Source organism: Nycticebus coucang, chromosome 5, assembly GCF_027406575.1.
Source record: "Nycticebus coucang isolate mNycCou1 chromosome 5, mNycCou1.pri, whole genome shotgun sequence".
In the NCBI taxonomy this organism is placed as follows: Eukaryota; Metazoa; Chordata; class Mammalia; order Primates; family Lorisidae; genus Nycticebus; species Nycticebus coucang.
In genome coordinates this window covers 10,235,308-10,251,807 of record NC_069784.1, presented here as the reverse complement: position 1 = coordinate 10,251,807, position 16,500 = coordinate 10,235,308, and the positions used below count along the sequence as shown (strand labels likewise).

At 39.1% G+C, this 16,500-nt stretch overlaps 1 protein-coding gene across 1 annotated transcript in view; it reads left to right on the top strand.

The window, feature by feature from the left end:
* Positions 1-16,500, top strand: part of USP33 (ubiquitin specific peptidase 33) — a 60,657-nt gene that overhangs the window by 31,795 nt on the left and 12,362 nt on the right. Inside the window, exons 12-21 of the mRNA XM_053591207.1 lie at positions 2,018-2,130; positions 3,917-4,089; positions 4,188-4,282; positions 4,990-5,023; positions 9,007-9,052; positions 9,616-9,796; positions 10,237-10,363; positions 11,026-11,195; positions 12,099-12,180; positions 13,708-13,816. Coding sequence (XP_053447182.1) covers positions 2,018-2,130; positions 3,917-4,089; positions 4,188-4,282; positions 4,990-5,023; positions 9,007-9,052; positions 9,616-9,796; positions 10,237-10,363; positions 11,026-11,195; positions 12,099-12,180; positions 13,708-13,816 — 1,130 coding nt within the window. The remainder of the gene's footprint in view (positions 1-2,017; positions 2,131-3,916; positions 4,090-4,187; positions 4,283-4,989; positions 5,024-9,006; positions 9,053-9,615; positions 9,797-10,236; positions 10,364-11,025; positions 11,196-12,098; positions 12,181-13,707; positions 13,817-16,500) is intronic.

Here is a 16,500-nt window from a genome sequence, read left to right as displayed (position 1 = left end):
TCTGAATAATTTGTTCCTTTTTATTACTGAGTACTATTTCACTATATGGCTTTACTACTATTCATTCCCCTCATTGAAAGACTTTTTTTTTTTTTTTCTTTTGAGACAGAGTCTGTGTCGCCCTCAGTAGAGTGCTGGGGCATCATAGCTCACAGCAACCTCAAACTCTTGGGCTTCAGTGACTCTCTTGCTTCAGCCTCCCAAGTAGCTGGGACTACAGGTGCCTGCCACAATACCCGGTGATTTTTTTTGTTGTTGCACTTCTCATTGTTTAGCTGGCTTGGGTCAGGTTTGAACCCTGGGTGTATGTGGCTGGTGCCCTACCCACTGAGCTACGGGTGCCACCTCATTAAAAGACTTTTAAATTGTTTCTGATTTCTGCCAGTTATGAATAATGCTGTTCTAAATAGTCACATACAGATTTTTGTAAGAACGTAAAAATTTTTCATTTGTCTAGGACAAATACTTAGAATTGGGTTTACTCAGTTTTATGTTCACTTTATACTTTGTGTGAAGCTGACAGTCTTTTACAGACTTGTCAGTACCGTTTTGCGTTCCCTCCAGTTGGTAAGAGAGTCCTGGTATACCGAGTATAAAACTATAAATCTCTTAGAAGAAAACATAGCAAAAGCCTTCATGACCTTGGGTTACGTAAAGAATTCTTAAAGACATCAAACACATGATTCACAAAAGAAAAACATTGTTTTTTTTGTTTTGTTTTTTTTGAGACCGACTTGTGGCAGTCCCTAGTGGCCCCTATGGCCCTGGTCTCTATTGCCGATTGCCATAGGAAGGAACCAGGCGTGACATGGATTAGAAGTACAAGCTTGCAGGAGGCCAGCTAACCTTGATTGCAGGGTAGCCCTGAGCAACCTCCTTAGTAGCCTTTTATTGAGACAGTACAAGACAGATGAGGGGAGTATTAGACAGTGACTATGTGCCTAAGGATAGCCATGGGCTGGGCTCTTTCTCCGTAAGGAGCAGCTGCTGATGAATTGCCCGAGGGTCTGCCCCCCAGCTGCAAATCATCTTGCCCAGGGGTCTTCTGGCTCTTGGCATCCTCTAAACCAACTCTTACTTTTTTGCCTTTAGTAGAGTGCTGTACTGTCATAGCTCACAGCAACCTTAAACTCTTGGGCTCAAGTGATTCTCTTGCCTCAGCCTCTTGAGTAGCTCCCACAATGACTGGCTATTTTTAGAGACAGGGTCTGCTCTAGCTTAGGCAGTCTACCCACTTCAGCCTCCCAGAGTGCTAGGATTACAGGTGTGAGCCACCGTGCCTGGCCCTAAAAGAAAAACATTAAACATTTTTCTTGGCAGACATTGTTAAGAGAATGAAAAGATAAGATTGGGAGGAAATACTGACAAATTACATAATTAATGATGGACTTATATCCAGGCATATATATTCTTTCTTCAAATTAAGCCTTAAGACCAAAAACAAAAAGGTAAAAGCAGAATTACTCTGAAGTCACTATAGTGAGACTGAGCTCTTCTTATTTCATCTTTAGCTTCTTTTTTTTTTTTTTTTTTTGAGACAGAGTCTCACTATGTTGACCTCTCTTTGTAGAGTGTGTGGCATCACAGCTCACAGCAACCTCCAGCTCTTGGACTTAAGCTATTCTCTTGCCTCAGCCTCCCAAGTAGCTGGGATGACAGACGCCTGCCACACCACCCAGCTATTTTTTGGTTGTTTAGCAGGTCCGGGCTGGTGATCATACATACTTGGGGAAAAAAAAAGCAAAACAAAATAGCATCTTAAGCCTTGTCTACTTGGTTTCTCTGATTTTTTTTTTTGTTGTTGTTGCAGTTTGGCCAAGGTCATGTTCAAACCCGCCACCCTCGGTATATGGGCCAGCGCCCTACCCACTGAGCCACAGGCACTGCCCATGATTTTTTTGTTTTGAATGATATTTTGAAAATTATCTGTCAATGCAGTGACATTTACTAGAGAAAAAGGTTAAGGACCTACTGTGATTGGTTTTTCAAATGTTGTATACTTGTTTTTTAATCCTAGGTCAGTCTGCATCTCCAAAGAGAAAAAAACAGCACAAGAAATACCGAAGTGTTATTTCAGATATATTTGATGGAACAATCATTAGCTCAGTGCAGTGTCTGACTTGTGACAGGGTGAGTATTAAGGAATTAGAATACATAGAAAATTTCTGTCAAATGATTAAAAAAAAACTGGCAGAATGATGTGAAAAATTTAATTTCTTCTCTTTGTTCCTGATGTTCATGCATTTCTTGTGTATCAATATAAATTGACTGTAGAAGTAAAATTTAGTCTTTTGGAAGTAATAGTAACATCATTTTTAAAGGATGGGTCTTCACCCGTCACTGGACAGGCATGTACATTATAAGGAAATATTCCTGAGTTCTTCTTTCATTTTGGTTACTTATAAGGTGAGAAGTTGCTCAGCAACAAGAATTGGTAACACATACATATTCTGCCAAAACTGATAAAATTAGTGTGACCAGAAACTGTTGCCATTCACAGGGGAGAAAGCTGTGAACATATCTCTTATATTTGGTTATACTTACGCCTTGTAAATATTTCCCCATGTTAAGATTGGGACTCTGACAATGACAAAGGCATAAATTAAAATCACCATGAGTTCTTTAATAACACCTAAATCTCTTAAAGTCTCTTTGAGCTTTTCTTAAGAATGGTTTTATTTTAGTGCAATAAGGAATATGAAATAACATCTTAAAAACAAAACTAAGGTTTTTTTTTTTTCTTTTTTGAGACAGGGTCTCAAGCTGTCATCCTGGGTAGAGTGCCGTGGCGAAACAGCTCATAACACCTCAAACTCTTGGGCTTAAGCAATTCTCTTGCCTCAGCATCCCAAGTAGCTGGAACTACAGGCACCTGCCACAATGCCCGCTATTTTTGGTTATAGTTGTCATCATTGTTTGGCAGGTCCAGGATGGATTTGAACCTGCCAGCTCTGCTGTATGTGGCTGGCGCCCTAGCTGCTGAGCTACAAGTGCTGAGCCTCCTTCTTTTTTTTTTTTTTTTTTGAGAAAATCTCCCTATGTCACCCTTAGTAGAGTAGTGCTGTGGTGTCATAGCAACCTCAAACTTACGGGCTTAAGCAAGTCTCTTGCCTCAGTTTCTCCAGTAGCTTGGACTATAAACACCTGCCACAACACCTCCCTACTTTTTGGTTGCAGTTGTCATTGTTTAGCAGACCTGGGCTGGGCTCAGATCCACCAGCGTCGGTATATGTGGCTGGCGCCCTACTCACTGAGCTACGAGTGCCGAGCCCAAAACTAAGTTTTTAATTATTGTGTTTAGAATATCAAGTCAAATCTGAGGGCTTTCAATAGGTTCATTTTAAAGTAGGTTTTTTTGGTGTTAAGTATTTAAGTGGAATTATCAGAAATGTTTTCAGCTATTTAAAATTAGATATCAGGTTTGGATCCCCCCTTTTAAAAAACCTTTATAAACCATCAAAGGTCAGTTTTCAAAAATAAGTACAGTAGTGCTTAAGAGTTTAGACCTCCTCTAAGATTTTTCCCCAAAAGTAAAGTGTGATAAAAGAGGAAAAAGGGATCTTACTTCTCTTAAAGTAAATAAATAATATGGTTTTCTTTTTCCCTTTAAAAAAAAAAAAAAAAAAAAAAGAGTTTAGACCTCAAGTGCCAGGGGCTAGCTTTGGAGTGCTGGGTGCTGTGGCTGTAATGGAGAAGCTGCAATTACTGCCCCGGGTTCGTGTGAAGATTAAATTTGAAATTGTACCTGATACAGAGCTAGTGTTTTTTTTTTTTGCTGCTGTTATTATAAAAGCTCATTTTTTTGTTTTGTTAATTGCTTATTATAACTTGCTTTGATATTTAGAATCTGAAATCTAACCTAAATGTTTGTGCTGAATTATTTTTATCCCATTTTTAAAACACAAAACAATTTTAGGTGTCTGTAACCCTCGAGACCTTTCAAGATCTGTCCTTGCCAATTCCTGGCAAGGAAGACCTTGCTAAGCTGCACTCATCCAGTCACCCGACTTCCATTGTCAAGGCAGGATCATGTGGCGAGGCGTATGCTCCACAAGGGTGGATAGCTTTTTTCATGGAATATGTGAAAAGGTATGTATTTATTTTCTTTGTATTAAGTGATTATTAAAACTACCATTTCTGCTGTACTGGCAGAAGACTTCCTGTCCTTTCTGTCAATGACGTTTCAGGTTTGTTGTCTCCTGTGTTCCTAGCTGGTTTTGGGGTCCAGTAGTAACCTTGCAAGATTGTCTTGCTGCCTTCTTCGCCAGAGATGAACTCAAAGGTAAGAAATATGATAATAGCTATGGCCAATTTGTTATAGGCGAACCTAAATCCTGGTGCAAATACTAAATTTTACTTACAAAAGCTAAATTTTAAGAAAGATTAAATAGTGTTTGCCCATTGGCATGATGTCAGTGTTTTACCATGACAATATAACCACAATAAGAAAAAACATATCCTGGTGGAATTTATGTGAATTATTAACTACAGGACAAATGACAGGTGAAATATCTTAAAACCATTCTGAGATTTAAAGAAAGTCAAACTTAACCAAAATCATGGATTTACTTATATATCTGGAATTGTCTGTGAAATTCTCCATGTCATTTAAGGGTTCTTCACTGTTTTATGTCTAGCACTTTGCTTGGACACATGACAGGCATGTGAATGAATATGTGGAGAGGATATTTATTATTTAAGGTAGGCCTTCAAGTTGAAAGGAGCAAAGGGGAAGGAAAGATAAATAATCTGACTTGTGAGGAGAGACTAAAAAAAGGGAACTGTGGGCGGCGCCTGTGGTTCAAGGAGTAGGGCGTTGGCCCCATATACAGGGGTGGCAGGTTCGAACCTGGCCCCGGCCAAAACTAAAAAATCAAAAAATAAAGTGGGGGGGGGCGGACCTTATTTTACTGAGCTGTGTTGTCACCATGTAGCAAAAATCAAAGCATTATACAACCAAAGGAAAATAATTTGCTGTTCTGTTCACAGGCGACAATATGTACAGTTGTGAAAAATGCAAAAAGTAAGTGACATTGACAATGCTTTTAATTGCATATTATATATTTTTCTTGGTTATCAGAATTATACAGAGTATACAGTATACAGAGTTAAATTTGCCACTGTATTTACAAAAATATAGGTCAGAAAGCTTTATGCTTATAAGAATAAAGAGAGCAAAAAGACAACTCTTCTAGAGCCAACACCATTCTGTTCCTGAAGAATAAGAACATTTGTTTCTGGGGTGCTCGATGCTGCTGATCCTGACCTTAAGGCACAGTGTGCTGCTTGCCGCAGTGTTCTCAGGTCTCCGTTGTTGGTAGCTCCCACGCCACAGCTGGAGACTTAGCAGGTATCAGCGTGTATAGCCCTGGCATGCTGATTGATCTTGGCCACGCTAGGTTTGGGGTTTTTTCCCCCCCTGCCAGATGGGAGGATTTTTTCAAATAGCAGTGTATAGAGCTGGAGTTCTTTTTCATTTATATGAGGATTCAGGAATCATGTTCAGATTCAACTGGTAGACAGACAGCTCTTCTAATAGCCATATAAGATGGAAGCCTGTTCATGATGAGATAAAATTTAACAAATCTTATAAGCTTATCTAAGATGTGAAAGTATACATTTTGAGGTTTGAAATAAGTGATTTTGCATGCAATATTTTTGAAATAGGGCAATATTGTCTTCTGAATTTCCATTTTAACAAGTTAAATTCAGGAAGAAAAAGAGACATAGTTTCAGATCTACATAAAATTCAGAAAAGGTATATCAACTTTGATCTTATCTGCTTGCTTATGATGGCAGAATGGGACAGCTACAATCTAATTTTATTTAGATCCATTACCTTGTTGCTGTCCACTGACATAGTCAGAGATACGGAGGCAGACACTGCAGACGAAATGAATGATTTATTAAGGGATGGCTGGTGCTCGTTCAGGCACAGCAGCAGTTGGCTGTCTTTACTCACTTTCTTACATACCCAAACTCATCAGATAAAAATAATCCAAGAACAAGGCAGACAAAAGGTAAAGATTCGTTATCAGAGTTAATCCAAAGTACGTACACACCTTTCTAAACCAAGAATATCTTGTTTAGAGATAAAAAACGATGGAGATGAACCACAAAGGGCTGGGTTGTCTGTTCTGTTTGCCTGGTTCTCTATATGACTAACTGAAAGTTTTTGTGTAAATAGAGGTAGGGGATGAAGTGCAAGGGTCCATTGCCCCAGGCAAATGATCTGTCTCCAGCTACGACTTGGCGAGGGTCTCCAGTACATTCTTTCCTTTAATGTTCCTTCTCAGAGTCTCGTGACCTCAAGGAGCACAAATGAGACTGGTTCACCTTACGAGGGTGCAGTGGACTGTGCCCCTTCATTATCTGTTGCCTTTTATTACCTTCTAATACATTTGGACTTTAATGCTTCTTGGTGGAGACTTGATGAAGGCAACTATTTTGAGGTAGAATGAACTGGGAAATTTTCTATGTCTTTGTGGTAAAAAATAATGGCTTCCTAATAAGATCTAGAGTCTTACATTGATTTGCAGCTGTTGGTCCTTTTCCTTGCAGAAAGGAATGATATACCATTTGGTTGGTAAAGATGAAAAAGCTGCCTTACACTTTTGGAAAGATTTTATCAGTTTGTCTTTGCTGTCAGCTTAAATGGGAGTTGGCCTGGAGAGGAATCCTTCCTTGTAAAGCCGAACAGACCAAGAGGAAGATAATAGTGAAGATAGAAGAGGAACTTGCATCTACCTCCACATCCAAACTAGAGATCTGTCACTTGTGTATTAATGTTGATTACTAATAATAAGTGTCTTTTATCTCAGATTTTTTCCTGACAATACTTTTTTTTTTTTTTTTTTTGTCAAAACACCTTTAATGATGGAGAGAAAGATGTTAATACCTCTCCTGTCTGCTCTTGATGTTTTACTGTGGTAGGAAGCTGTGGAGCCTACAACTTTGGAGGAGAAGCCATCATTCAAGTTGGTCGACGGCAAACCCTCCCTTCTGTTCCAAATGATTTTATAATAAGTGCTACATGTCATTCCAAGACAGGCAGAGAGAACACCCCCTGAAGCTTACCTCCCAAAGTCTGTGACTCTAAGACAGTGGCAAAAATATAAGCCTTGGCCAATGGAAGGAAAAGAGTCTAGAGAAAGGAAGATGAGGAAATACAAGGGGCCATGGAATAACAGAGGGGTTATCTAAAACTAGAAACACACTGCTGTTGGGAAGTCCTCTGGGATCCTTGGTGCACTGCTGTACACTGTCACTATTAGACAAAAGGGTATGTCTATATGAGAATTGACAAGAATTTGAGGCTCCTCACTTTCATCATGCTCCTTTCTTAATCACGTAGGTTCCTGGCAAGTTGTACACTTTAGCAACATTCTTCAACTCTTCCACATTACTTCCTCAGCCACTCTCACCAACAGAGCTCATTAAAGATAGGAACTAATTTCACATTTCCCAAAATATCCCATGTTAGACCTCTTGGCAAGAAGTAAATTTGTTGGCCAGGCACTGGTTTACACCTATAATTCTATCACTCTGGGAGGCTGAGCTTGGGAGTTCAACACCACCCTGAGCAAGAGCTAAATCCTGTCTCTACTAAAAATAGAAAAATTAGCCAAGCATGGCCGGGCACACTTGTAGTCCCAGTTATTAGGGAGCCTGAAGCAAGAAGATCGTTTGAGGTTGCTGTAAGCTATGATGACACCACAGTACTCTGTGCAGGGAGGCAGAGGGAGACTGTTTCCAAAAAAAAAAAATAATAAAAAAATTCAGATTGTTTTGGAACTTTGGCCATGATGAATGAGAATCTGGAGAAGTCTTGGCCTATTGACCAGCACTACACCTTTGCCTCAATATGACTGTGAAGGGATTTACTGGGAAAACTGTCTTCTGCCTCCTGTGATTGAGCCACCAGTTACTGGAGCAGCTTCTTTGCTAGCATCTTCTGGATCAAGGGGAGGGAGAAGGAATGTACAGTTTGCTACTTATCATCTGTGATGGGCTTTTCAGGCACTGCCTTGGATGGAGGAGGTTGAAATAGGAGTGGAACTGTCCTCTCCTTGGCCTCTCTGGATCCTGTTGTAGGAAGTATTTTCCTAGCAGCAGTTCCTGGGCCAAGCGACACTGGCAAGGTCAGGCCTCAAGTGGAACTGGAGGTGGAGCTGAAACTCTGAGGCTTGATGTACTGGCCATGTGACAGGGAAGATGTGTACTGGTTCCAGAAGGATTGATTGTGTGGCTGGGCATGGTAGCTCACACCTATAATCCTGGTACTCTGGGAGGCCGAGGCAGGTGGATTGCCTGAGCAAGAGTGAGACCCCATCTCTACTAAAAATAGAAAAAACTAGGTGGGCATCGTGGTGGGCATCTGTAGTTCAGCTACTTGAGAGGCTGAGGCAAGAGGATATCTTTTTTTTTTTTTTTTTTTTTTTTTTTGTAGAGACAGAGTCTCACTGTATGGCCCTCAGGTAGAGTGCCGTGGCCTCACACAGCTCACAGCAACCTCCAACTCCTGGGCTTAACGCGATTCTCTTGCCTCAGCCTCCCGAGCAGCTGGGAGTACAGGCGCCCGCCACAACGCCCGGCTATTTTTCTGTTGCAATTTGGCCGGGGCTGGGTCCGAACCCGCCACCCTCGGCATATGGGGCCGGCGCCCTACTCACTGAGCCACAGGCGCTGCCCCAAGAGGATATCTTGAGCCCGAGAGTTTGAGGTTGCTGTGAGCTACGGTGATTCCACAGTACTCTAGCCTAGACGATAGAGTGAGACTCTGTCTCAAAAAAAAAAAAAAGTGCACACCTCTTTAAATTTTTATTACTGATATCTTGGTTTAAGTTATTTTTTACAATGAGGGACTCCAGTGTTTTATTAAGATAATTCAATAATGAGCATTCTAGTCTGATGCCATTTGTTTCTGCATTTTCTAAGAGTTGTGCTGTATATTTAAATACAGTAAATCTTGTGTGGATTCATTGGTTTTCTCTTTTCCTGCCTTAGGTTGAGGAATGGAGTAAAGTTTTGTAAAGTTCAAAAGTTTCCTGAGGTATGGGCTTTAATTTTAATTATTTATATTATGTGGTGGGAATTAAAGTATTAATGTCACATAAGGTAGTAATAAATTCTGAGCTAGGGTAAAGAATGGAGTAGTTCTATTGAGCACTTGCTGTGCATACCTTATTAGGATTACTCATTTTAAAAATACTAGGTGAAATACTGGAAGCACTATGTTGAACACAGTTTAATCAGACTTTGTAGGATTTTGCAAGCATAAAGTGTAGAATTAGGAAAACAAGCACCAGTGAATTGAGGAAGTACTATGTTTCACCATTTCCATATTTTAAATGTCTCTGGAATCAGGTTATAATCACAGGTTAATATTTAACCTCGACACTTGAAATTCAGTAAGTATATTTAATAGACTCTTATCTGGCATATGAAACTTTAACTTTGTAATTTTATTTTGATTGAACACCTTATATAGAGATGCTTATAGAATAAAAATTACCTGCTTATACAATAAAAATCTAGTGTATTAAGTTTTACTACTTAAATAATTTTAGTCTTTTTTAATGACAAATTATAGAGTTTTGAATTTTATTCTTTTAGATTTTATGCATCCACCTGAAAAGATTCAGACATGAACTGATGTTTTCCACCAAAATAAGTACCCATGTGTCATTTCCACTAGAAGGCCTAGATCTTCAGCCCTTTCTTGCTAAGGATAGTCCGACTCAAATTGTGACGTATGATCTTCTGTCAGTGATTTGCCATCATGGAACTGCAAGTAGTAAGTGTACCTACTGGACATTTGTTCTGAGATTTAAACAAATAAAATAAAGCATCCGCATTGAGCCCTTCAATAAGACCTAACTGACCCTCTCCCAAAAAATACTGAAAAATAGATTTTGCTAGTGGTTATTAAAAATGTGTAAGACAATTTTAGGAAATTGAATATTCTTTACTATGATATTTAGAAATTTGGAATTACAGTGTATAAAGTTAAACAATAAAACATTAATGTGATCATTTTTATACTGGGGTTTAAAAGATTACATCTTCTGTCCTTTATTTACTCATAGGGAGGTGGTAAGAATGCGTATTGAACAAAAATAAGCATAGCTCTTGCATCTAAGCTGCTGTGGTAGGCACTAGAGATACAAATAGATTATCTTACATTATTGTTTTAATTTTGTATTACTGTAATGATTTCTTTTCCCCCAAATTCAGGTGGACACTATATAGCCTATTGCCGAAACAATTTAAATAATCTCTGGTATGAATTTGACGATCAGAGCGTCACTGAAGTTTCAGAATCTACTGTACAAAATGCAGAAGCTTATGTTCTTTTCTATAGGTAATGGAAGTGACTATCTCATGGATCACTTGTTTTTACAAATATGAAAAAATATCTCTTTGGGGTTATTAGTGATTTTTGAGACTTTCAAATGGATTGCCAAGTAAATATTAAAAATTGTTTTTCCTCTTATTTCAAAATAAAGGAAGAGTCTCTATGCAGAGTGATTCTTTGTTCAGGAAACATTAAGTCATTTAGTTAAAGGTTAAAGGGATGTATTTTGTTTTAGAAAGATTAGTTTTAATTAAAAAATTAAGTACTGATGGTAGGAATTAAGTAGCATATTTTCTCCTAAACCAGCAAATACAGGAGGTAGTACTGTTAAAATTTTTGGCATTTTTTTAGTATCTTACAAAAGAAGATGCTAGCTTTTGAAACAGAAAGACAGATTAAATATTTAGTTTGATATTATTAACAAACATTTGAATGCCTACTGTGTATAGGTAGTTAATGTGGATAAATATCAGTGGTTAAGGTATAGAATCATCCGTAAGGGTATAGAATGCATTTGATGGATGATACTTGTTCTCTTGCAATTCCCAAGACCTAATGAGATTAGTATTAATATGTGTGCTAAGTCTAACAAGCAAAGGGAAAAATTCACCTGTTTGTCTAAGGTAGTAAAATGCATATTGAATTTAATTAATCATTGTCCTTAATAGGAAGAGCAGTGAAGAGGCACAAAAAGAGAGGCGAAGGATATCAAATTTATTGAACATAATGGAACCAAGTCTCCTTCAGTTTTATGTTTCTCGACAGTGGCTAAATAAATTTAAGACCTTTGCTGAACCTGGCCCTATTTCAAATAATGACTTTCTTTGTGTTCATGGAGGTAAGAAATTCTGTAATGCAAAGTAGTGATTGGAATTTGCTGTTAAATAATTTGCAAATTAGGAAGGAGTCAAGAATTTTCCTCTTGCACTTATTTCCTATTTCCTCATTTGCAGTCCAACTTAATGAATTTAATTACATGTGGTTTCAGAAATTGGGCCTTTTATTTCTAATTATAGGCAATCTGTAGCCTCTTCATTGAACATATATTTACTAAATACCTATTATAAAGCCTACGAACACCAAAAGGAGCCTTACTAAACCTGTGTTACAGTCTAAAAACATCAAAGACCCTATTTCTGTTCTCAGAGCTCTAATTTAATAGTAGAGTCCGGTACACAAACGACTGATTACAGTACAGTGAACTCTTCTGTCACTTAGCTGAAGGGTATTCCTTTGGTAGTGATTTCAGCTACCATCTGTATTCATGGTCTTTTCACCTTTTGTCTAAATGAATTGCTGACTCTTTTCCTAAGTATGGCATATAACTGGCATTCAACAAAAGATGCCTCATGGTTAAATATAATTTAGGCCTTTGTGATTGGCTGTGTTAGTATTTGTTCTTAAAATAAATACAGCCTTTGCGTGATACTCTGATTAAACTTCATTGTTGAAGACTCACTATTCTCATTAATTGTGTTTGTCATAAACCCACAGGGACAGGAATATTCTGTATTGGATATAGAAACCTAAACCTTAACACCTGTTTCTGTAAATATCAAGGTGTATGTTCATGTTTAGGAAACATAGTCACCAAAAATGCTGTCTACTTACCTTTTTGGGAGAGTGGGTGTCAGAATAGTGATTGGCCAGTCATTTATTCATTGTTTAAACATGAGTTTAATCTTTGAAAATAATATAAATGAATTAAAGAACGAGACAGTCATGCTTAAACTTTTTTTAGGTGTTCCTCCAAGAAAAGCTGGTTATATTGAAGACCTGGTTTTGATGCTGCCTCAGAACATTTGGGATAACCTATACAGCAGGTTTGTTTCTTTAATCAGAAAATAAGAGTGTTGTGAAAGTACACTGGTTAAAGAAAGGTTGGATTATTTCACAGATACTCCTTGTGCTCTATTTTCCTTATGGAGAATGTCCCTTCGTTTTCCTTCATTCAGTGTGAAGTGTGAGTAGGAAGGCTTTATAGCTAGTGGTAAGTATGGTCTAGATCAGTGGTTCTCAACCTCCCTAATGCCATGGCCCTTTAATACAGTTCCTGTGGGTTGCGACCCACAGGTTGAGAACTGCTGGTCTAGATAATTCTAACTTTTTTGTTCTGACTGACTGTAAAGGTATGCTGTGATATTTAACTTTAAGTACCTTGTTGAAAAGGTTTTGCATATCCCAGCACAACTGTGTGAATATGTATACATTCAGACAGTTGAATATTCCTACTTTTTTGTTTTTTTTTTTGAGACAGTCTTAATTCTGTTTTCCTAGGCTAAATGCCATGATGTCAGCTTAGCTCACAGTAACCTCAAACTCCTGGGTTCAAATGATCCTCTTTCCTTAGCCTCCTTACTAGCTGGGACTACAGGTGCCTACCAGAACATCCAGCTAATTTTTCTATTTTTAGTAGAGACAGGGTCTCACTCTTGCTCAGGCTGATCTCAGACTCCAGGGTTCAAGTGATCTCTCTGCCTCAACCTTCCAAAGTATTAGGATTACCGGTATTAGCCACCTGTCCTAGCTATTCCTACTTTTAAAATTCAAAATTTTATTTTAAAACATTTTGTACTATAATTTCCTTAATAATTATGTTTCCTTAGTTAAATTTTTCTTTTCTTTTTGGCAGACAGAGTCTTACTCTGTTGCCCTGAGTAGAGTGCGGTGGTGTTGTCATAGCTAACAGCAACTTCAAACTCTTGGGCACAAGAGATCCTCTTGCCTCAGTCTCCTGAGTAGCTGGGACTACAAGTGCCCACCACTACGCCTGGCTAGATTTTTTTTTTAATTCTTGTTTTTAGTAGAGATGGGGTCTTGCTCTTGCTCAGGCTGGTCTCCTAAACTGAGGTGAGCCACCAACCTTATCTTTCCAGAGTGCTAGGATTACAGGCATGAGCCACTATGACTGGCCTTCTTAGTTAAATATTCAGAATAATTTGTACCTTGAATGCTTCTTACCTAAGAGGCCAGGGGAAGCCGTCATCTGATTCAAACCTGACTATGACTATGTATATATAACTAAGGTTTGTATTGATACGCTAACTTTTAAAAACCATTTATTTTACCTGTTGTTGCCTGTAACATTTTGGAGAAGTAGCTATTAGGGGAGGTTGAAATATGGATAAAGTAGGTTAAGCAATAAATTAATATAGTCATTGACATTAATAAACATAAAATCAAATCTTTCTGATTTTTAAACTTTTACAATACTTTGAGATTTTTATTGTGTGGATTTTTTCTTAATTGGGGATTTAGCCATTGACTTAAACATTAGAAACAAATTTCCTAGACCATCAGCTTTCTTTAAGATTGTCATGATTTTAATTCTTAAATTCTTCATGGTTTAGGTATGGAGGAGGACCAGCTGTCAACCATCTGTACATTTGTCACACTTGCCAAATTGAGGCAGAGAAGATTGAAAAAAGAAGAAAAACTGAATTGGAAATTTTTATCCGGGTAAAAAAAGTGATGCTTTTCAAATTGTAAATGAGTTAGGATAAACATGAAGACCTGACAGTTAGCAAGCACAGCTGTACAATGTTAATGTAAAGCCTTGTAATAGGTTTTCTGGGTATATAATAGTGAATGACCTCAGGCAGTTCACTACAGTTCCAATGAGACAAGTTCTTCCTTTGTGAGTTTTTGTTCTATGGATTGACAATAAATTTTGTTTTATGGATTGGTACTGGCAAGAAATTTCCTTATTGGAACAGAAAATGACATGTATTCTTGAGTTTGCTGTTGACAGTATACCCAGACTTCATGCTCTCAGTATTTATAAATATACCTGTTTTCCTCTATGAGTATATTATGAGATGTTCCTTAATTGTAAGCTCCAGAATGTTTGGTCATGGAATTATAAAGGGGAATAACCAGGGTGTATGGACTAGGACTGGCACAGTTTAGTGATCTGAGTAGCGAGAAGTCTTTCAAAGTGCTGCTGTCAGTTACATAGTTCCAGTTATTCAGGACAGTCTTAAAGTTTGGGTCACTTTAGAAGCATATTCATGCACAGTCTTAACTGAGACAATATTAGTGGGTCAGATAATACTGCAAGAGAAGATTGGTATTCTTTTAGTCAAAGCAGGAGAGAAGATATTGAGCCAGTCATACTCCATGTTATGCCTTCCCAGTGCATGTACAGAGACACACATACCTGCTGGTCTTTGATTCAGAGAAGATACAGGTATGGATTTGTTTATTTTACGTGGACCTCATTTGCTTCCTGAATCTAAGGAAGCAAGTTTTAGTTGAATATTAAACTTAGTGCATTCCTGGCTCGACGCCTGTGGCTCAAGGAGCTAAGGCACCAGCCATATACACCAGAGCTGGCGGGTTCGAATCCAGCCTGGGCCTGCCAAACAATGACAACTACAACCAAAAAATAGCTGGGTGTTGTGGCGGGCACCTAGTCTCAGCTAGTTGGGAGACTGATGCAGGAGAATCACTTAACTCCAGGAGTTGGAGGTTGCTGTGAGCTATGACGCCATGGCACTCTACCGAGGGTGATGAAGAGAGACTGTCTCAAAAAAAGAAAAAAAAAATTTAGTACATTCCAGCAATGCTTAAATAATGGCTAATGACTGTATCTGTCAAGGTTTGACTAACAGAAGCGTTCTAAATGTTTTCAGTGCAGAGAATGAGAGGCATAAGCACTGACAGGACAGGGCAGTGCAAATCAGGATGACACTGCTGACTTTCAGGGGTCTGGAAGTGAGGCAGACTGCCACACCCTGGAAGTGTGAGTGTGGCCAGTGGGCAGGATGTGGGTTCATAGGCTCGACAGGGTGAAAGGAGCTTCTGTGTGGGGAGTGGCATGAGCCAAATCAAGGGTGTTGGAGCCCAGGTAGGATAAGAAAGTATACTCACGTTGGCCAGAGGTTGGTGTCAACAAGGGTGCAGCGTAGTGGCAGAGGTGGCAGTCCGGAGGGGGAATTGATTAAAGTCTAGTGAGTGCTGGATTCCTCATGATAGCAGATAAGGAAGTTGCAAATACGGAAAGGGAGAAAATGTACTTTATGTTATTAGATTGGATTTCAGGGTATCTCTGTGAGCTCATGGTGATAGCTAAGTAAATATAGAGATGTAAAATACGTATATGCATTTCATATTTCCAGACAATTGGTGTTTCTTAACTCTCACTGAAAAGACCTGCATGCAGTCAGTGATTACCCCAGAAGGATTTGTCACAGCTAGCTGTCAGATCTTGGCTTCTGAACGTCTTTTTGTACTAAAAGGAACCAGCCTTGGAGAAATGGCTGATTCCAGGGCCAAGGCAGAAAAATTATGAGGCAACATGAGAACATCTTATTGTGCCAGAAAGTAAAGAAGTTCTTGAAGAATGATGGAGATGTGTCAAAAGTACATTGAAACCAGTTTGACAGAGCTGCTTCTGGCCAAATTTGGACAGTTTGTACTTCAAAATAAATTGCAGTACCATATAGTCCATTAAACAAAATAGGAGATGTATCCATACACATATAAATAAATGAGGCTCGGCGCCTATGGCTCAAGCGGCTAAGGCGCCAGCCACATACACCTGAGCTGGCGGGTTTGAATCCAACACGGCCTGCCAAACAACAATGACGGCTGCAAGCAAAGAATAGCTGGGCGTTGTGGCAGGTGCCTCTAGTCCCAGCTACTTGGGAGGCTGAGGCAGGAGAATCGCTTGAGCCCAGGAGTTGGAGGTTGCTGTGAGCTGTGATGCCATGGCACTCTACCCAGGGCGACAGCTTGGGGCTCTGTCTCAAAAAAAAAAAAAAAAGCGAATATATGGAGAAATTGAAGACTAGGATAATTACATCATTTCAGTTTACTCCTCCACAAAATGCTTTCTAATTATAGGGAAAGGCCGGATATTGTAGTTCACAGCTATAATCCCAGTGCTTTGGGAGGCTAGGGTGGGAGGACCATTTGAAGCCAGGTGTTCAAGACCAGACTGACAATATAGTAAGACTTCAGCTCTTAAAAAAAAGTTAGCTGCGGGTGGCGCCTGTAGCTCAGTGGGTAGGGTGCCGGTCCTATATACTGAGGGTGGCGGGTTCAAACCCGGCCCCTGCCAAACTGTAACAAAAAAATAGCTGTGCATTGTGGTGGGTGCCTGTAGTCCCAGCTACTTGGGAGGCTGAGGCAAGAGAATC